The sequence below is a fragment of the Sordaria macrospora genome, chromosome 5 (assembly GCF_033870435.1).
Source record: "Sordaria macrospora chromosome 5, complete sequence".
Lineage (NCBI taxonomy): Eukaryota > Fungi > Ascomycota > Sordariomycetes > Sordariales > Sordariaceae > Sordaria > Sordaria macrospora.
The window spans coordinates 2,410,300-2,431,047 of NC_089375.1; the positions used below are offsets into that span (position 1 = coordinate 2,410,300).

At 52.2% G+C, this 20,748-nt stretch overlaps 4 protein-coding genes across 4 annotated transcripts; all 4 read left to right on the forward strand.

Moving 5' to 3' along the window:
* Positions 1-7,563: 7,563 nt before the first annotated feature.
* Positions 7,564-10,052, forward strand: SMAC4_06235 (uncharacterized protein). The gene is made up of 3 exons (XM_066090418.1): positions 7,564-8,475; positions 8,854-9,017; positions 9,137-10,052. Exons 2-3 carry the CDS (start codon positions 8,869-8,871, stop codon positions 9,423-9,425), a joined length of 438 nt encoding a protein of 145 aa, XP_065947201.1. The 5' UTR covers positions 7,564-8,475; positions 8,854-8,868; the 3' UTR covers positions 9,426-10,052.
* A 770-nt stretch (positions 10,053-10,822) lies between these two features.
* SMAC4_06234 (uncharacterized protein) lies at positions 10,823-12,214 on the forward strand (the record flags this gene model as incomplete). The annotated part of the gene is made up of 1 exon (XM_003345533.1): positions 10,823-12,214. The coding sequence occupies one exon, from the start codon at positions 10,823-10,825 to the stop codon at positions 12,212-12,214; it is 1,392 nt and encodes a 463-aa protein (XP_003345581.1).
* Positions 12,215-12,955: 741 nt separating this feature from the next.
* Positions 12,956-14,804, forward strand: SMAC4_06233 (uncharacterized protein). Its single transcript, XM_003345532.2, has 2 exons — positions 12,956-14,240; positions 14,314-14,804. The coding sequence occupies exons 1-2, from the start codon at positions 13,214-13,216 to the stop codon at positions 14,781-14,783; spliced, it is 1,497 nt and encodes a 498-aa protein (XP_003345580.1). The 5' UTR covers positions 12,956-13,213; the 3' UTR covers positions 14,784-14,804.
* Positions 14,805-19,042: 4,238 nt separating this feature from the next.
* Positions 19,043-19,879, forward strand: SMAC4_06232 (uncharacterized protein; the record flags this gene model as incomplete). The annotated part of the gene is made up of 2 exons (XM_066090417.1): positions 19,043-19,109; positions 19,140-19,879. 2 exons carry the CDS (start codon positions 19,043-19,045, stop codon positions 19,877-19,879), a joined length of 807 nt encoding a protein of 268 aa, XP_065947202.1.
* Between the last annotated feature and the right edge of the window lie 869 nt (positions 19,880-20,748).

The window sequence follows — 20,748 nt, forward strand, 5'->3', positions numbered from 1 at the left end:
AAGAAGAGGTCTCTTGATATCTGGAATATCAACGGGACACGTTCCATTGTTTCTGAGGAGCATATAGAATAGCTCTTTTCTGTCGTCGACCCCTCCTCGTCTCTCAAAACCTCTGAGTCCCTGCTTATCTGTATCAACATCAATGTTCACCTCACCTTCCTGTACGGTTCTGTATCTACTACACTACGTGGTGGGCTTGACCCACACGCCAATAGTTTTGATTCTCCGATCTACACCAGGAACGCCGATAGCGATCTACACTGTAGGAAGGGTAAGGGTCTGCGTGTTATGTCATGATCGTCGGTGCGGCTTAATGAATGCCTTTACTGTGTAAATCTCTACACCGATTTTGGACGAGCTGAACAAGCAAAGGTAGATATGTAACTCCGGGGAGCGCGCTGGGTAAGGGGCCAGGGGGGGCATAGGCATTTTCCCGAGTGGTCTGTTTCCGTTGATGTGTGTGGGTTTGTGCCTCAATATTGGCAGGCCGGGGATATATCTACCTCGCTTCCGTTCAATAGCTCGTGAGGTTGGTCCCATGCGATTGTTAGAGAGAGGCTATCATCACAGTGACGAGCACCTTGCTGGACGGGACCGGCCATGATCAGCGGAAAAATGCGGCCATGGATTCATTTTCGGTCGGGTATCGTGCAAACGTTCTCCTTCTCCAGACAGACGTTCCTTTGCCGTTTCAGCTGGTTTTGATTTCTTGATTAACCACATGTCTATTCTGCCCTTTCGCTGCTGTTTCCGTGTTAGAAAACCCTTGGGTGTTCTTGACTGATATCCCGCGTTGTCAATTTTTCACGAAATTGAAGATTGCTTTGCTTTTTTGAGTGGCAAACACGCGCTCATCTTATCTCCTTGATGACTTCCGCGCTGTCCTCTCATTTTGAGCGTCATCCTGCGCATGTTGTAGTCTGTCGTCTGAATGCCTCTGATCAACACGACAGTCTATCCTGTTGCCGTTCCGGATCCCTTGTCCGCGTCTCATTAGGCTTTCCAGCCTCGTAAGGCTTTGCTCTCACTTTATATGCCCCCCGAGTAGCTTTATTTAGCATCGCTCTACCGACCTACCTCCGTTATCTCGATCTCATTCTGCCGAACCTACCGTTACAGCTTCCCGTCTCCGCGTGCCTTGTCTCACTTTTCTCAACTAGGAACGGTGTTCCGTGCTGCCGTTTACCAACCCTGTCGGCAAGCTTGCTCTCCTTGGCTCCTCCGTCCGGCCCATGTGCTCTTCCTCTCCCGTTTTTGTGCTCCCCTCCCCCCGGCAAATGTGGAGAGAGTATGAGTGTGATTGCTGCCCAGCTGGATCCTAATGGGGAGGAAAAACAGGTTTTTTCTCTCGGAACAAGGTGTTACTATGCATGTGTGTGTGTTGCTGTGCATGCAGGTTGGTCGCGGGATTTTGGACCGCTTCACCTTTCCCCTCTTCTCGAACGATTATTGTTTCGAGTTTGCGTGTTCGGAAGCTGTGCGTGTCGTCGAAATTAACCGGCAACTAGCCACTGGGCAGGCTGGCCGTCGACATGTTTCTCGATGGGTTTTGATTTTCATATCTCTCCCTCCACAGGGCCCTTGTCGCGGACTTGGCTATCATGGAGTTATGCTTATCCCACAACGCAACTGACCGAATCCCGAATGTGGCTTTAGCTGGGCAGGCTAGGCTGCAACCAGTCTCATGTCCCTTGCCCACCGCCGACGAGGCTCTAAACGGCGCCTAAAGACGGGGGATGTCAGCTACCGTGTTAACGCATTCTCCGCCAAACGGGGCGGGTCGGAGGTGATGGCCGCCTCCGACAGTTAGTGCCTTCTGACTTGTTACGGCGATATAGCCAGTGCCTAGAAAAATACAATTCGATACAAGCATCCCGATGGGACACCTCGAACCGTTTTCTTTCTCGCGACAGCTCCGGCTCGTACGGAATTGCTGAGAATCTCTCTCTTCTTGCACTGCACACCCCTAGCTAGCCGTGGAAGAAGACAAAAATGAGTTGAGTATGTATCGGAGTGGGAAGGGAGAGGGGCACCAGACAGTAGATAGAGTGACACTCGCCTCATGCCAGTCAAGACAAAGCCTTTTCGCCCCAAAACCACAAAGAGATGCGAGACATATCCCAGGTAGTTGCAGCATTGTGCCATTTGTGATGCCATTCCCGCCCCGCCTCATACGCGTCTGCATAGTATATCTTTGCTTGACGCGGCACTGGTAGAACATGCTAAGCATTTTCTGAAGCACACTCTAGCAGCCCTATATGAGAACCTTAGGGCAGATAGGCTTTCTCTTGCGGGGTCTCATTAACCGAAGGGGCGATTGGCCAAGAGCTGTAACTGCTGTGTCGGGTACTGTGCTGAATGAAAGGCTCTTCTTGGCTCAGGTTGGGAGGTCAAGATAAAAGGATCATTCTTCTTCTCGACCACTCATGGATGGAAGGGAAATGAGATGAGTATTTTGTGGCTCGTAAAAAGACGCTGTGGGTGACACACTGCAAAGTCGAGTCCGTATCGTAGGTACTGTGCTCTGTAACTGATGAGGCCGGCCGTGTTGATGATCCCTCATCGGATCCATGGGAGGCATGGGGCAACGGAAGCCGTAAGTAGGTCCCACAACGGGCGGTTTGCAGGATGGACGACGGACACAAGGTGTCGGTTTGGGCGCCAGGGCGTGTAACCGTTGGCTTGTTGGGGAGCCCGCCCGAATAGGGGCATGAGCTCGTCAGAGAAGAGAAGATCCTCGCCGGACTTTCCAAGGATGGAGTAAGTAGAGTGCCCATAAACCGTCATCGTGCTGTGCCGAAACCCGGCCGGCGAGGTCTAGACCGCAAAAGAACAATCAAAGCTCCGTAGATGTTTGTCATCGTGGATGGTGTCGGGTCGGCGCCCGAGTCAGGTAATAAGCAGTAGTGTTCGTTGTTGAAGGTTGGTGGTTGGAATGATGCGATTCAAGTTGTCCGTCTTTTCGCGAATTTTGGAGGAAGAGAGTTGACATGTTGCAAAGTGAAAAATGAGATTCTACGCAGCAACAAAAGCGGAATCGCCTTTTTGTTAAACCCAATTTCCCAGACTCGCTAACTTGGAAGGCACTGTCTACAACTTGGAAGGCGTAGAGGTCATCGTGACTTCTACTTGGAAGTAAAGGTTTAGGACGTTAAGTCGTTCCTTCCTGGGACGAAGGACTGTGATTGGATGAGGTGCGAAAACGGAAGTCCTAATTGGACGGTGAGCGGTAAAGCTTGAACCGTTTTTGGTCGAGTCCACCAAGGGGTTATCGGTTTAGCGGGACGCCAAACCCAAAGAAGGTTATGCCCAGGATCCATGCATAAGCGGTGCCACCAATGACGCCAGTGGTCCGTCAGGAGGCGGAATGACGTCGGGGAGGAAACAGAGACGAACGTTCACCGGAGTGGATACAGTGGCCACGGGTAGCCCCACCTCACCCTGGGCAACGGGAGGTGAAGTAAAGCGCCAATTGTTCCCATCATTTGACTGGCTCACCATCGCCAGATTTCGCGCGCAAATGGATTTTGAGGTTGGTGGGGACCCACGGAGGGGTAGCGGAGCTCTTGTGGTGGTGGGGTTGAATCCCATGTTGGACCCTCATCCCATTCGATTTTTTCTCTTTTGACTTTTTCCATTTCTTCCGACGCAGCGAAGGTGTTCCGGAGGCATTAGCTGAAGTGAATATTAGGTATGGCTTTCATCTACCAGTAAAAACTTGGCTGGCATGCGATCGGTACCAGAATCCATCTGCTGTAATAGCGTTAGGCCGGATAGATGGATGGCAGCGTGAATTGAAGGGAAGGGGGAGGAGAAAAAAAATAAAATCTAAAGGGAGCCTTCATCGCAAAAAAAAAAAAAAAAAAAAAGATGGGTTTCAAGCCTTCCGCAGCGGATGGAACGAACGGAAGAACGCAGACAACAGACCCACGGCTTTGGTGAACACCTCCGATAGTGTATCCATCGTCTCCATACCGTCCAGTCTCCTCTGCAGGGGCATCCCGGCGGCGCAGAGCATACGCTGGAATTGTTATGTGTGACGGCCGTTTTAGTTGTGGGCTCTGTGAGGGACTCGTACCGTGAATTGGATGGAGGATGCCGAGGAGATCTCTGTTCGCGATGAGAGAGGTGGTGTTTGGGTGTACCATAGGTACCGTAGTTGGTGATGGTGGGTGGTGTCGGGTCAGCCAATTCCACCATCACCTGTGCTCTGACTCCTCATCCGACTGCGCTGGCATGCTGCTGCATCGCGCGCGGTGCATGGTATGCTTCGATGCAGGACCCTTGGGAATTGGTTCTTTCTTGGCTTCTTCGTGAAACCATCCCGTGGTCCCAAAAGGACAAGGGCCAGGAGAGAAATTGTCGTATCCAAACGCGCGGAGCTGGTTCGTACGACCTTTGTACCGCCAAATGGTATCATAAGGTAACTGCTGCTTCGCGCCGCATCCCTCGGTTCTTATAACATGGTTGGACACTTCAACTGCATGGAAACCGTCATTCTTGCGTTTCTTCAATCATGAAATATCTGGAAGATTCGACGAGGCATAGTGAAGAACGTTTGGAGGTTATAGATTCTTGTCAAATGCATTCTTTGCTGGGGGCTAACTTGGCTAAAGAAAGTGGGTGTGCGGCAGGAAACTTTGTATGTACTTGTAACCTTGAAACATACGACGAATGAATGGACCCTGCGTTGAGCGGGGAGGAGGCCCAGCTGCCCGGTGGCCCAACCGGCAGATGGTATTTTGGAGATGATTGATCTCTGGAAAGACGGGTGAACGATATGTATATGTATGTATGAGGGTATCCAGTTGCTACACTTGCGATGCTGCATTGACGGAAATTGCATCGAGCTGAAGTCTGATTCGGGTCTATGAGAAAGGGGAAGATGGGAATTCTACTTTCTGCGCTGACAGGCTTGGAGACCATTCCGTCGGTAGGTAGAAGTAGTTAGGTACTGTTGCGGTTGCAGGGTACCGGGCCGGTCCTGGTCCCGGTCCTGGTCCCGGTCCCAGCCCCGGTTCTCCGTACTCCGTACCCCTCATCGCCCGAGCCACGACTTTGCTTTCGCGCCCAGCTCACCGGCGGATATTCCGAGTTCTGTTCGCATTCTGAATACAGCAATATTTTGTGTGTCAAAAGATGCTCCTTCAGCCCATCACCCGATTCACGTGAGATTTAGCACACCCAGGACGCCGCCTGATGTACGATATTGTAGTCGGCCTATCACAATCATTGTTGGAGATCTCTGCTGCGCACAGAGAGCATGGAAACCGACGATCATTTCCACCTCCATTTGCATCGGCGCGAAACCTAGCTCACATCGGCTGCACATGTGTTTGGGTAAAGCACGGTTGGGACGGGATGTACAAGAAGACGACCGACGACTGAGCTCGAGCAAAAATACGTACCACACCCGTGAGGTAAAAAAAAACAACATAAACGATAGCTGACATCCATACATATATACATCACTCGGATTGATGATTCGGTCCCTCCATTATCTATATTGGCGTTAGTATGGGATGTTAAGATGGCAAATGATTCGAGAGGCTGTCGAATGGCCGTCAAAGCTTGTCTGGTGGACATGCCTCATTGTGCGATGTGATGGCGCCTTGTCGACTTGGCAAAATGGACAAATAACAAGCTGAGAACACCGATATCAACCGAGAGAGGAAAAAACCGTGGCACACGGTATTTTCAACGTCCAACCAGTCCATCTGGTCCCATAGAAGCTCACGAACAGTGCCCAACATCAGAAAAAGAACCATCCAAAAGCAGGTTGAGCAAGTTTGCCTGACAGGTTTCCCAAGATCTCGAGGTGAAGCAACGCGGCGTCCTCTGATCCCGGTCACGTCGTGACTCGAAGAAGTGAGAGGAGAATCGGAATGTCATCAAAAAATCGAACTGGCCACAGTGGTTGGTGGAGTCGACGCCGTCGTGACCTCGTGGTATCCTTCGACCTCTCCATCACGGCCTCCGCCTGCCCCCCAAGGCTGTCCCATGTTGTGATAATCCACAGCCGGTCCAACCAGTCTGCAACGACCAGCCTGCCACCAAGCACTTTCAAAATCAAATGCCGCCCGAAAACGGAATGGAGGATGCGTTTTGGACGAAGTTGATTCCTGGAACTGAAGGGCATCAAGGTCCCGGATTATATTGCGAAAAAAAAAAAAAGAAAGGGCAAAGCGGCCTGCATTGTCTGCATGTAGCACTCGAGATGCAGCCCTGGCAAGCCGCTATCCTCCTTTTCTCAATGGTTCCTGCAAATGTGGCCTGACTTGTACAGTAGAGAAGGAGATGGAAAAGGTTATGCCTTGTTTTTGACGGCGCCCAACGCCGCCATGTCTGGCCGTTTTCCCGTCCTTTTGACACACTTGGTACCGATTAGATGTGCGCAATTGCCATTCCACCTGGGACCCCTGGACCTCCCAAGACAATTTTGGTGGCATACCTCTAGGGTAGAGAGCTAGGTATTGGAGCTAGGAGGTAGCTGAGGTTTCCAGGCGGGAGCTCAACCGAGTCGTGTATACTACAGGTATTTACTGTAGAGACCGGGCTGAGTCAGTTAATGCTACCGGCGTAGCTTCCCCAAAATTACTAACGTTGAGGTTGGGGTAGCAACGTGAAAGCAACCTTCTTTTCATTGTTATTTCATCCCTTCCACTTTCCCCCGCTTCTGCCACTGCAGGAAGGTTACGGGGAAGGTTACCAGCTGACGTATCATTTCGGGGTCCCTCCATTCCGGAATCTTTCATCATTTCCTTTCCGACGCCAACGACTGGACCAACCCAACAACACCGAGACCTCTGAGACCAGTGACTACCTCGCAGTCTTTGATCATCGGTTTGCAGTTGGTTCAGATTGTTCAGGTGGTTCAGCTCGGCGCCAGCACCGGGGCAGCTCGAAGCCACTTGACACAGCTTTCTGTAGACGAGGCCCGGGTATCATAGGTTGTCATTATAAGGCACGGGATATATATTACTGATCTTGATACGTGAAAGTACGATTCCCTCCTTGTTTTCTTTTTGGCTACATACCTTTTGAGGTACCGTGGCTCCGTGGTCCGTACTAGGCGCTCCACCCCGCCGGCGCCAGAATTCCACACGGAACCTGGAGCCTCTGGACCAAACTCACCACGCGACCACCATGCGAGGGGTAACCTAAACATTTTGCAGTTAGACGGCTACCTTTCGTGAGCTTTACGGTACATGACGGGAAGAGGGTCTTGCTGGGAAGGAGGACCCTTTTCTGCTCGAGCTTCTTCTCCTTGCCCATGTTGCCTGTCTCCCACGCCATATGGCATCACGTCCATCACTCTTCGGTCCCTACCACCCTCTCCTCGCCTGGGGCTCCTATGGTACATACCGTGACCTATCTGTAGAAGGTAGCTCTCAGCACCTCAGCATTCAGCTCTTGACTTCCCGTTCAGGTTCCTGTGCGAGTCCAATATGTTCAACCTAACGTCACCTTGAACCCTAAAGACCAAGCACTTCCCGTCGGGTCCTCCATCTCGTCACAACCTCATTGAACGCATTCTGAGCTGCCTCTGATCTTTCCTCTTGCACCACCGCAATTCAACATCAACATCAACAACATCGACCATCTCCAATTCAAAAACCCTTTTGACATCTTTGACCCAAAAACGTCAAGGCTGTGTTGGCGCCTCATCAATCTTCCCCCCTAGCCCCGCCTGTCTACACTGTTGTTGTCCAAACTAAGACAAAGGCCAAAGCCCCTCCCACGGTACCCCCGCCGTTGCCCCGTTGCCCGTTGTTGCCCGTTGTTGCCCGTTCTAGGTACCCGTTGGTTCTTCTTTTTTTCTGCGCTCGCGCTGCGTTCCGGTGGGATCGTCGCTCAGGAGCCGCTGAGAACGGTTCTCGTTGCCTCCATTGATCGGCCCTCTTTTTTTGTTTTGTTTTACAAGTACACTATCTCCATCGCTGCCTTTTCCAGCAATCCGCTGCTGAACCCTCGGAACCCTCACAACGAACCCTCCACGCCCTCCGACCCTCTCTCAGTCTTTCCAGTGCTTGTCGCCGTTATACTAAAAAGCTGGGCCCCACCTTCACTCCGCACCTCGCGCAAATAAGAATCTCGAAAATCTCACCCCTGTCCAAGGCCGTCTCCTCTCGCAATCTGCTGTCGCTAGTCCGTCCGACGCCGCCCGCCTCTTTCGCATCCTTCCCGCCGTCCCTTCGACGGCCTGTACATGTAAGTTTCTCCTGTGTGTTACGGCCCCCCGTTTTCGACAAAACATCATCCGCACTCGCACCCCCATCATCCTCGTCCGTCCACCGTGCTGCTGTTTTCTTCAGTCGGTTTCCATTGTACCTCGAAACTGACCTCGACCCCGTCGTGTAAGCCTTCCCTCTTCGAGCTTCTACTCCATCTGCGTTTCTGCATTCTGCATCTTCCCCGCGCCCCCGATCCCTCCCCGTTCCAGATCAGCAGACGCCCAGGTCCCCTCCTCACAAGGTTCGTGCCACATGCAGTCCCCAGGCATTACCTTACACACTTTGCACAATTTCCACCTTTCGTGTGTTCGTACACGAGTCGCCGAGCACTTTGCGGCTCGGGAAGATAGAGAGAAGAAGAAAAAGAAGCCCCCCCCCCCCTTCCCCCTTTCCACCATCTCCCCCCTTCCCCTTCCCCTATCCGGCCTCGTGCGGGCTGTATTCCTCTCCCAAACTTTTTTTCTTTGATTCCATTACGTCAACACGCTTTGTATTGCATCCGGTTTCCGCAGTCCACCATGCATTCACATTACGATGACGATAGGGTTCGTCGACATGATGCAGCTCTGGGTCTGGTCCTCTTTTCGATCCGCAACTAACCACGAGCGCAAACACACAGGAAGATCAAGACATAATGCCGGATTTCGGAGAGCACGTCGACAATGGGATCTTTGAGCAGATCCTAGAGATGGACGATGACGACAAGCGCGAGTTCAGCAAGTCTTTGGTCACCAACTTCTTTGACCAGGCCGAGGAGACATTTGTAAAGATCGAGGAGGTTTTGTAAGTGCTCTGAGCCGAGTCGGGGCCGCCTTGTCTTCTTTTGATGCTCGTCATGCTATGCGAGCTTACCTTGACGCCTTTAGAGGACCCCAGAGCTAATACGAGGGTCTCTTGATCAGGAACAACAACAAGCTCGACAACGGCAAGAGGCTCGAGACGCTGTCGAGTCTGGGTCATTTCCTGAAGGGCTCTTCAGCCACTCTCGGGTTTAACAAAATCAGGGATTCGTGCCAAATTATCCAACAATACGGCCACAAGCTCAACGTCGATGGATCTGCCGAGCCCAACGAACAGGTCTGCCTGGACAAGATCAAGGCTGCCCTCAAGACCGCCAGGAACGACAAAGACGTGCTGGCGGATATGATGTTAAACGAAACACACGGCTTCTTCCAGCCAGATGACGAGTAGTGTGGGATTTCGAATGGTTTACGACACCCTCCTCCGGCTTGCCGTGCCCATATCCCGACGCTTTCGTTGGGCGATGAGGGCAAGCATGCCTGTCTGCCTATGTTGGAGCAGCTTCGGCGACACCAAGCATGGCATACCTTCGGGCGAGTAGGTCGAGTTGGCGAGACGCGGAAAAAATAAAAGCACAGCAGTCTAGAAGACGCGAATCGGAATAGAATTCAGAGGCCTTTTAGAGCTAGCCATTCCCCAGGGTTTGGAGCTATGAGAGCCATAGTCATTACGCGTGGGCATTGCGCACCGACGGCGTTCTGCGGATCAGACGCACGTTTCATGGGGTGCGCTGGAAAGGGCATTTACGGGATGATGCTTACGGGAAGGCTTCGAGAAGTAGCAGGCTTACTGTCCCGAGATACAGGTGGGGAAGATGATTCCAGCATGGTCTCTGTTTTGGACCCTTTTGCTTGTTGGAATATCGGGATGTTCAAATGTTGTTTGTCGCTTGGTGGATAGTAGGGGGTTAGTCACAGTTCTTACAGACAGGAGTAGCCCTTGTTAGCAGCGGTTTCCGGGGTATCGGATCCGATTCATACAGATAGTATATATCATATAACATCCTCAAGTTGTTCTGTTCGTCAGGGGTGGCGGCTGGGCAAGCTCTAGAGGTGATGATCGTGATAGGGAAAGTGACAAGACCTACGGCGATATGGCTCGGAGGCTTCCGGTAAAAATGGTAGGGTTGAAAATGCACGGACCCCACCTCCGTTTACTCTCGACATGGAAACGTCACCAATGATAAGACGGAGCTCCAGCTGATCGTCCCCCGGCCGGCAATGGAAATCAACTTCATTCAACACCGAACCCAGATTCGCACCAAGTCGCCGACCACTCTGACGTCCACAAGTCACGGCCAGATGTTGATGGTCAGCTTTGTAAGCACTTAAATTAATCAATTCCCAATCGCCAAAAAACGTACCGACAACGCCACCACAGACACCCCGCTTGACACCTGGGCCATCTTTTCGGTAGCGAGGTGCAAAGGACACTCCTAAACATAGCAACATCAGGTTGTGTTGTTGCTTTCCAACACCGAGCACAATCAATGAGGCGTCAATGCGGAGCTTGCAGCCCTGGAAAGCTTGACCAACAAGGAGTCAAAGTTAAAATCGCCGGATTAACACATCGAGTGTAGATAGACTAGTGCTTATTCACCACTCTACATCACCAAATCTTCTGAAACCTCACACAGAGAAGTAGCAACAAGGTATCCTACCGGCATTTGCCCCCCCCCCCCCATTACTTTACTCAAATCATACCATCTCCCCGGAGTTTTACCTTGCTGGAAAAGGTCCCAATCAGAAGACATCAGCCGAAGCACCTAGCTGATCAACAAGGCCAAAATGAAGGAGTCAAAGACACGAGTACCGACAGCAGGCCCAGAACCGTCTACATCATTATCAACGTCGTCGAAATCATCATCATCATCAATAACAACACAGGAGCAACAGCACCAACCAACGAGTGAGGATAGGACCCAGTCCACCACCTCCCAGGCCAACCTGAATTCCAAAGGCGAAGACAAGAATACCAGCCGAAACACCAACAAAAAACCAAAGATGCCACCAAAACCGACCCCCACGCACTTCCTCTGCATCCCCCTCGTCACCACCGCCTCCCGACCTCAACTCACCCGCAGCCTAGCCGCCTTCAGGGAGGAGGTGACGGTCCCCAATCCCTCCAGCGCTTACGGAGCGTTGCCGATACCAGAGGAAGCCATCAGGCCTGTGGGAACTATTCATTTGACGTTGGGGGTTATGAGTTTCTTGGAGCCCAAGGTTGGGAAACCTGCTAGGTGTGGTCCTGATAGGGGGGATGCGGGAAGTGGGGGCAAGGAAGGAGAAGAATATGGGAAGGGAAGAAGGGAAAGGAGTGGGAGTAGGAGTGGCAGTAGGAGTGGCAGTAGTAGGGAACAGTCACCGAGTGGAGGTGGAGGTGGAGGTGGAGGTGGAGGTGAAAGTCTGAGCGGGCTAAGGAAGCTGGAAGAAGCCAAGGCTCTGTTGAAGAGCTTGAGGCTGAGAGAAATTTGGCAGGAGGTGTTGAGGCAGTCACAGACACAGGTGACGGCGGTACCGGTGCTCCGAGATGACGACAGTGACCACGATGGTGGTGCACCCCTCGCTGTTGGCACGGCGGAAGAGAAGGGTGAGGGACTGGAGGCTGGGCCGGGGACGGCTGTTGGGGATGTCCAACCTCAGTCTCGGTCTGGAACAGGAAAGAAGACAGACGAAGAAGAAGAAGAAGGTCTGAAAATCACGTTAAGAGGTCTTCACGCGATGCAACCACCTTCCAAAGCAGCGGTCCTTTACGCGCCACCCGTTGACCCGCTCGGCCACCTCCAGCGGTTTTGCGAAAAGGTCAAGGACAAGTTTGTGCAGAAGGGGCTGATGATGGAGGAAGGCGGGAGACCGCTCTTGTTGCATGCCACGGTTGTTAATACGATTTATGTGAAGGGTAGGAAGGGTCAGCAGCAAGGAGGAGGAGGAGGAGGCAATAGGGGAGCGAAGAAGGGAGGTCATGGTCACGGTCAACACGGCGGTCATAGAGGGGGCAGAAAAGAAAGACTGACGATTGACGCGAGAGAGATTCTAGAGAGGTACGAGGAGTATACGTGGATGGAAGACGTCAAGATGGAAAAGGTGGCTATTTGCAAGATGGGGGCGAAGAAGGAGATTGGGGTGAATGGGGTGGTGGTTGATGAGGCTTATGAGGTTGAGGAGGAGGTTGACTTTTAGTCTGTCGAACCATGCGACTTTAGAGGTGGATGAATTACGGTTATAGTACAGCACAGCTGAAAGAGGAAGAGGGAAGATGTCACAGTCCGACAAAGGCCCAAGGTTTGGTATCCACGAGCCACGCTAACTTTTGAGAGAGAGAGGACGGGAATGAAGCACGCGAAGCGAAGAGATAGCCGCGGCCGTAGATATCCCGTTAGGCTAGGTAGGTATCGTATGTACATCGTCCCTACATATCGATCGAGTCGTTACTTGGAGTCGAGTCTTTCCCGGTCTATTCCCACGGTTGTATCTACTGTGTGTAAGCTCCCAGCCCCGAAGCTGTACGTACAATGTGCGTAAAAGTACCTGTCTACATTCCATGTTCGGCCATAGGGCTTCGAGAGGAGGGGCAGAGGGGCTTCCATGGGTCAACCCCTGAATGCCATGTTTTGGCCGCGCCGCCCCGAACGGACCTTGCCTGGCCCGTTGCTGAAGGTACGGCGACCAGACCATTCGGACCATGATCCCTGTCCCATGTCCAATGAAAGGAAGTATCGAAGGGCCCCACTCTTTTGGAAACGAACACCGCTGTGGAAGGATCGATGGACAGGGGTTGTTTAACTGGGGACCACGGGACTACAGGGCTGATGACCAGAACAACTCTCCGGGAAAGAGTGGCCCGACAACAACTAAAGGCTAAAAAGTGTCTCTAACGGGAAGGCACAGAAAAAAAGTGCACTGGAATCGACTTCGCGATCAGCAAGTAGAAACTTGTTCCACCCTTCATTCCGAGTGGCTTGGACAACCAACCCGCTGGCTTCAAGTTCTCCAGGCAACGACAGCCACATCACATCAGCAAACACCGCAACGACAATAACGACGACACTTTTGCGAACACTCTGGAAATCAGCATGCCGCGTACCGAGCAGAGTAACGACCAGAGCGCTTTCTTTTCCCTTTCCGCTCTACGATAGCCGAACGTGTTTTTGTTTGTTCGCTACAATTACACCCATCAAGATGCCTCGCAAGACTCTGGGGACGCCCGAGAAGCCTCGCGGTTCTTCGGAAAGTGCTCGAAGTCCTTCGTGTTTGCGCAGTCTACGAAATGCCAGCTCCAGCTCTCAGCCAACATCGCCGTCGAGAAACGCTACCCGTAGTCCACGACCGGGTGGCTTGGCCCAAGCCATAGCTCCGCCTCCGCGAGCAGCACTCTCTCCTTCCCCTTCTCCCGATGCCCATAGCAGCCACACAAGCACGCCCCGCGGGAGTAGATTCATAGTCATGGATGAAGGCGGTGGTACAATTACAACTACAGGCATTATATCTACAGCAGACCCTTCCAGCTCCAGCTCAAGCATGCGAGCCTCTCCCTCACCCATACCCGCACCAAGACCGACAACACCTACACGTCCAACTACTACCTGCGAGGACCTCCTCAGGCAAAAAGACGACCGCATAGCCCACCTCGAGCTCTCGTACCAGCGCAGCCTCGACGCCCTGACCAACGCCTCCTCCAGTCTCTCCTCGCTGACCTCCACCACCGCTGCCGAGCTCCGCCTCTTACGGCTGGAAGCCGACGCCCTCCGTGCCGAGCGCGACGAGCTTCGCTCCGGCTGGAACGCCGTGCAGCAGAGCCTGCGCGAACGCGAGGACGAGATCCGCGACTTGCGGCGGCAGATGCGCGGGCTGAAGGAGTGGGTGAGTAATAGCACGCGGGCGGACGCGACGGGAGCGGCGACGCAGGTGAGCGATGAGGTGTTTGGGGCGGGCATGGCGAGGTTGGGGAATGGGTTGCAGAATTGGATGCTCGTGAATTTTAGGAGGGCCAAGGTGAGAGTAGAAGTGGATGATGGGGTGAGGGGGGAGTTGGGAAGGGTGGTGCCTATGTTTGACGAGATATTGGCGATGGGCGGCAAGATACATCTGATACAGAGTGTGGTGTCGAGGTTGTTGGTGGACATGGTGTTTGGCGCTTACTTTGTTGGGTTGACGGGGGAGCAGGAGCGGGTGGTTAGGGAGGCGGAGGGGATGCTTGGGGGTATTGGTATGTTGCCGGCAGTTTTTAGACGAATCCTGTTCTTGTGATGACCGGAAGCTGACCTTACTGACATACGCAGCATCAACGCCCGAATCTCTCAACCAGTGGCGCGCCCTGACTCTATCTATCCTGAAACGGGAAGCCGACCAGAAGCTACAAGCCGAAACAGCCGTCATTATCGACGCCTTGGTTGCCAAAGCCAATAGCATCTTGGATGCCATTACGGGTGTTGATACCAAGGCCACCGCAGCGCGGGATCAAGGTCTCAGGCAACTTGTCAACAGCGCAATCGACATGTCACGGCTTCTCGTCGTCCAGAAAGCCATCTTCAGAGTTAACATGCCCGAGATTCTGCCACATCAACGAGTTCTTTTCGATGCAACCACGATGGAAGACATCGGTGGCGAGGACGAGGAGAGTTTGTCGGATAGAGAGATCTGCTGCGTCACGTTTCCGGGAATCATTAAGCAGGGCGACGAAACTGGTGGGCAGCTCCAATGGAGGAATGTCATTGCCAAGGCCAGGGTACTTTGCAGTCCGGAAGAGTGAAGCAAGACGTTGAGCCGACGTTAACGGCCACTCGTGAAAACTCCAGACGGCCGATTTGATGATCTTGAGCGATCTTCTATCTTCCGCTCCATGGTCGACGAGCTTTCAGCTGAAGATGAAACGGAGCTAAACAACGCGACCAATCCAGCACCACGGGCAACAGGCCAACAACTCCTGCTCATTGCAATCTATGGTAATGTTCTGATGTTCTTCAGATGTCGATCATTGGCCCTCGAAGGGACATGTGTGAGCAGGGATTGTCACCGCGACCCGGAACGAAGCGGCTACCGATAGTCATCAACGAGTTGATCGGTTGATGCCCAACGTACCAAAGCCGACGGCCTAACCACGTGGGGAAGAAATGCAAGCCCCGCGCGCCATGGCGATAGTTCCCCCTGTTGGGCACGAGTCCGTTATCTGCGGAAGAACCTCGCATATCCTGGAGCTGCTGTGGTAGCTCGGAGAGAATCAGATCACAACCTCGATCAGCTACCATCTGAAACATCTGGAACTGCTTTCAATTAAAAGGCCATGTGGTTTTCTCGCCCCCAAAAGACGTGTCAGGTTACCCGGCGACTATTTCACCACACCTGAAACACGTTTAACGGGAGTCTCGGAGACCAGGAACGTCGATAAGCCTGAGATGCTTTCTCTTATCCGTCAACAGAGATGGCATTGCGTGCCCCTACCTACTTCGAAGGTATCAACTTCGAAGGTATCAACTTCGATGCACCATTTGGTCCCACATGAACATGGATGGACAGAAAAGACGCAGCAGACGTATAACATGCAACTAGTTATGATAATACATGCACCGAACCATATATCTTGTCGGAACGACCGATTCCATCACTTCACTGGATTTGGCCCAGCAGAGCCTCAATATTCGATATCGGGATTAGCAGGCGCCCCTTACGGCTAGCAACTTCCCTGGAAATTGGGATATTAGCGGTGCATACCTCTACTGGACAAGAAGTCGATGGTGCCGTGGTTGTTGATTATCACAAGGTGTCCTTGCCGTTTCGGCGCCGTGATCTCTTCGCTCCATACGACCATGTACATGCCTATGTACCTACCATCCCGCTTTACCCATTTATTCCCCCACCCATTCATCTATCCATCGGCTTCTCCGCAATTGCATCTCTCCAGGAGCTGACCCGGCGGCAGTCCCGTCCCTCACCTCTTCACTTCCAACTTGCTATAAGCGGAAGAGGGTGGTCAGAAGTGGTATCGGAAGCTAGGTCCTTGCTTGCTTGGCAGTTCATTCATGTGAATGAAGGACGGGATATCCGACAATGAATCAACCTCTTTTCACTGTGGTGAGCTGTTACCATACTACTACACATGCTACACTACTCGATACGTATCAGCAAATACCTATAGTAAAGGATCAGATAAAAAGAGATGGCTGGAATGAAATCATTCCGCATATACATCTCCCCTCTTATCTCAGGATTGACCGACGACGACGACGCCTTGATCAGATCAGATGGTTACTATTGAGCTAGCAAAATGACAAGATTCCGCAACCGCAACCCTAGCTAGACGCGAGCGCTTTACGACTTACTGGTAGAATCTCCTGACGACCCGACGACGATGCTTACCCAACGCGCTGGATAGCTTTGCGATTGGATGAAAGCAAACTATCTACTGCGTACCTGGTATCTTTTACATACATTATTGGCTTTTTTGATGGCTCAATAAACATTATTAGCCAGCAAAGCCGAATATTCATGCAAGCCGTTACGGCTTGAAGGGTGCCACGTAGATAGGTACGGTAAGTGCCTTGGGTATATCGGTACTGTACGTGCTTCAGACGCAAAGGCGTGATCTCTCGTTGCATCGATGTGCCTGAATGGCTTTCCTATGCATGGAAATATGAGTTCTGAGTTCTGTGAACCCGTCGCAAACGTCCCCCGCTATTCGAAGATTCACGAGGGATACTGCTACAGTACCTGCTCCACGATCCAGAGATACGGCAACGACTGCGACAGTGAGAGGGGAACGAAGGCGAAGGAAAAGATACTCTACCGAACGGAGCGGATGTCAACCCAGTCCGATCGATGGACCTAATGGAGGACATACCTAGGTGTGTGAGCCATATGAAAGCGTATCGCGTGAAGTTGTGGACTTGTGGGTTAGCACGTGGTGGCTGGTAAAGGCTCATTGAATTCACGAAAGTCAATTCAATTCTTCGGCAACTGTCTTCATCCCGTCCGTCGGTCATGGCACGCTGCAGCAGCAGCAGTCATCCACTCAGTTTCCTCAGCCGAATCCTTCGAATATGCAGACTACTTTTATGTATGCTGCACTACCACATTGCTTTTTCCCCAGACCCGCATGAAGCAGTAGCAGCAGCGAAAGCCACATCATCTCAAGCCACCTCACCACTGCAGATATGGTACATTCTCTTTTCTCCCCTCCCCCCTCACCTCGTTCGACATCCACTGCAGGCAGGTTCTCCGCACCCATCTATACTTGCACCCCAATGACTTTCTTGTGGTGGGAAAAGCGAACAGGTTGTTCGGGTGTTGGAGTGCAGTGCAGTTTGGGGGAAGTGGGAGTCTTGCACGTACCTACATGCTTTCACTTAACCCGGACCACATGCCGTCTCCGAGGAAGAGGGGAGGAGAAGGTGCATCGGCGTCGCATATGCTGCCTCGCCGCATTTCCATTCCGGGTAGATGAAGGCCGGAATGACCTAGCGATATGTTCTTGGCAGCTGTTGCCCAACCTCTTCTTGTCTATCGTCGGAGATGGAAAGGAAAGAGAAGGGTAGAGCCGGCAAATGGTAAATGCTAATAGCTTGTCTGTCTGTCTTGCCGATGTTGCTCCTCACTGCTCGCCGACGTTCGCTGGCTGACGCTGAGCGACATCACGTTTCAAACCGTGAAGCCAACCACCCGCCTGAATGAAATGGCTATCCGACGTTCCTACGTTTGTTGGTTTGATCAAGATCGTTAGGTAAATATTCAGGACCCAAAAGAAAACAATGAGTGGTGGAAAAGGGGAGGACGAAAAAGGGCACTAAACAGTCTAGTGCCAGGGGTACATCCGTCCCGAGTACCATTTGCCTCTTTTACCCCTCCTCCCGAAACTTATTTTCCGCTAGACAAAGATATCGATGTGTTGTCTCTCTTCGAGAGGCCAGAAAACGCGACATCAACCGGAAACCAACTAAATCCCAAGATTTTAGACGTTCCGGCACGGAAGTCGGCTCGACAAGGGGGAAAGAAGGGCGGGGCAACAACAAAATTCCAAAATCCAACTGGCTGTTCTGATCTGATAGGGAGAGGAACAGAGGCCCGACCCGATGATGATACACCCGCGGAGTGGTGGTGGGTGTGTGGGCCGAGGAGGGAACGGTGAGATTTCCGAGGGTTGACGTTGTGGACGCGCATTACTTGCCATACGCGACTTGAGGAGGTGGTCATATGAGTGCGACACATAGGAAAGGACGGGAGGTTTTCTAAGTGGGAGATTGGGCAGATGAGAGGAAACGGGAAGTTCGCGATATAACCTCTCCATGGTCCCTGATTTCCTTTTCCCTTTTCCCTGGAAAGATGACTTTGGTTTCCTCAAAATCCACAACTGACACCAAGTTCCCTTCGACTGGTTGGGAAATCAACCTCCACACTTGGGGACTATATCAACTCAAAGACTGCCCGAATCTTCCCAGAATACTTGATCCTCGCTTTCATCAACATCATCTTCTCCTACCGATCCCATCAAGTGCCACTTGAAGTTTTTCAGAGCTTACGGTTGGGTGCACAACTGCAACCCCCAACGGGAACACTCGATCCGCCAATGTAGGTAACGTTTTCGTTCTCGATAAGAACCATACATATCCTCCCACCCTGCCTCGGCAATGGCACCTATACACAGCGCTGGCTGCCACGATGGCATTGGATTCTCGCACTTGCGCTTGTATCCCAGCATACACTTCTGGCATTCCCTCTTCCCCTCCAGCTTGCTTTCACTCTTTTGTTGAAGACGACTTCTAGTTGCTCTTAGTCTCTGGTGTCACCAGCTCTGGTTTTTCTTTGAGACTTCATTTCTGACTTGAACCAGAGAGCAGTGACATCTTCATAGCCGGCTCCGAGGCATCAGCAACGGCCCGTTCCACATAACCAGGCTCTCGAACGTCGAACGGGACCCCCACGTCAGAGGAAGCAGAACACTCGCTTGCCCCTCCCATTCAAAACATCCCCACTGCCGCTTGTCCGGCTGACACTTGTCGCCCCTCAACCAACCGCACAATGGCGTATCGCACCTCAGCAGACCGTATCAATGGTTATTCCCATCAGGAATACAGATATGATGAGTGTGACGACGACCATGCATCCTTGTTTGAAGACTCGACCCCACGCAGTAGCTCTCATCATTACTACGACACCGATTCTGTCAACTCCTCCTATGCTCCATCCACGGCGTATTCAATGAGGTCGGCATCCACCGCCATCACAATTCCGTCCCGCGGTCTGGACCGTCCTACTTTGGAACAACATATCAGTCAAGGGCCTCAGGGCCTTTACGACCAGGGCGGTGATCTATGGTGCGAATTACGCGTCGTGGCCGGCTGCGGCGCGAATTTCTACCTCAACGAGGAGGGCGCCTGGATCAACCACCACCTCATGCACTTGAACAACTTGTTCCCCAGCACAGTCGTCTGCTGGTTCTGTGACGACTACCTGTTTTCCGTCAACGAACGAGCACCGCAAGCCGACCGCCAACGAAATTTCGTTGACCGCATGCGCCACATCCACGGCCACATACAAGGAGATGAGAGCTTGACCATAGAGAGCATGCGGCCTGACTTCAACATGGCTGATCACATGTATCAAAACCGCTTGATCAACGAACAAATGTGGAGAGACTATAAGAGTTATACGGAGTTGCCGCCAGCGATGAGGATTCCTGGTACTCCAGGGTCGGTGTCAGATAATAGCCACCAACATGGTCAAAGCCACAGCCAAAGCCAAAGGGGACCACATGGTCCGCTTACTCCTCCGGAGGACGATGGCTGGTATCGATCGCCTCGTGAGTTGGCGCGTGAAGACCGCATGAGACGCAGAGGGGGAGGTTCCCGCCGGTGAAAAAAAGGGGAAAAGAATGGAAATCAGACTTGGAGAAAAGGATCTTGACACTGTTGACCCTGTCTCTGCTTCTTTGGTCGTTGTCCCGTGGCCATGCTTGACACGCTCGGTCGGTCAGTCGGTCGGTCACCCAGACGCTCACCCAGTCGCTCATTTCGGTCGGCATTCTCTGGTGCGGCTTTGTCTTTCGTCTAGGAATGTCGGTCGTCGTGAAGAAAAAATACGGAGGAAAATTCGCTTCGTTTTCGATACCCCTTTCATTCTTACTTCCCATCTTCTTTTCTTTCGTCTCAGCTTCGTTTTGATGTTCCCGAACTTCGGATTGGACCAGCGAAGACACGTCATCATGGTCTCTGATTGCTTCTGTCCCGGGTGCTGCTTGCATCATGTGCCTTTTCATGCACATCTGCGGACGGGACGCGATGCACACATCCGAGCAGTATGTGGATATCCGACAGATGATGGATGGAACGAACTGTTCAAGGTACAAGTTGTTGGCTTTCGTGGTTGTTGTTTTTGCGCGTTGAGATGCCATCTTTCTTGTTATTCTTTCTTCTCTTCTCATTTCTCGGGGGTTGATGCTGATGACTGATGACGGAATGCCTTTTCTCTATACTTTTCGGGGGAAAATCTTTTCGGCTGGCCGAGAAGATTCGGTAACCGATATCTGTTCATGTCGAGATGTTTGGTACGTTTTCTTGTTTTGGATGACGATGACTGATGACTCATGATGATGATGACGGCGATGTTTTTTTTCTTCCTCGGATTTTTGGACGGGAAACGAGGCCACTTTTCGAGTGTTTCGAATCTTGGTTGGTCGCATGAAAGCGCAAAGCTATGAGCGGCAATGAAATTTACTTCCATCGTCG

Bases quoted from the DNA above. Each gene is read 5' to 3' on its own strand.
- SMAC4_06235 (XM_066090418.1), top strand. From the start codon at position 8,869: ATGCCGGATTTCGGAGAGCACGTCGACAATGGGATCTTTGAGCAGATC. The intron at 9,018-9,136 runs GTAAGTGCTCTG...TCTCTTGATCAG, and splicing joins GTAAAGATCGAGGAGGTTTT to GAACAACAACAAGCTCGACA.
- SMAC4_06233 (XM_003345532.2), top strand. From the start codon at position 13,214: ATGCCTCGCAAGACTCTGGGGACGCCCGAGAAGCCTCGCGGTTCTTCG. The intron at 14,241-14,313 runs GTATGTTGCCGG...TGACATACGCAG, and splicing joins GGGGATGCTTGGGGGTATTG to CATCAACGCCCGAATCTCTC.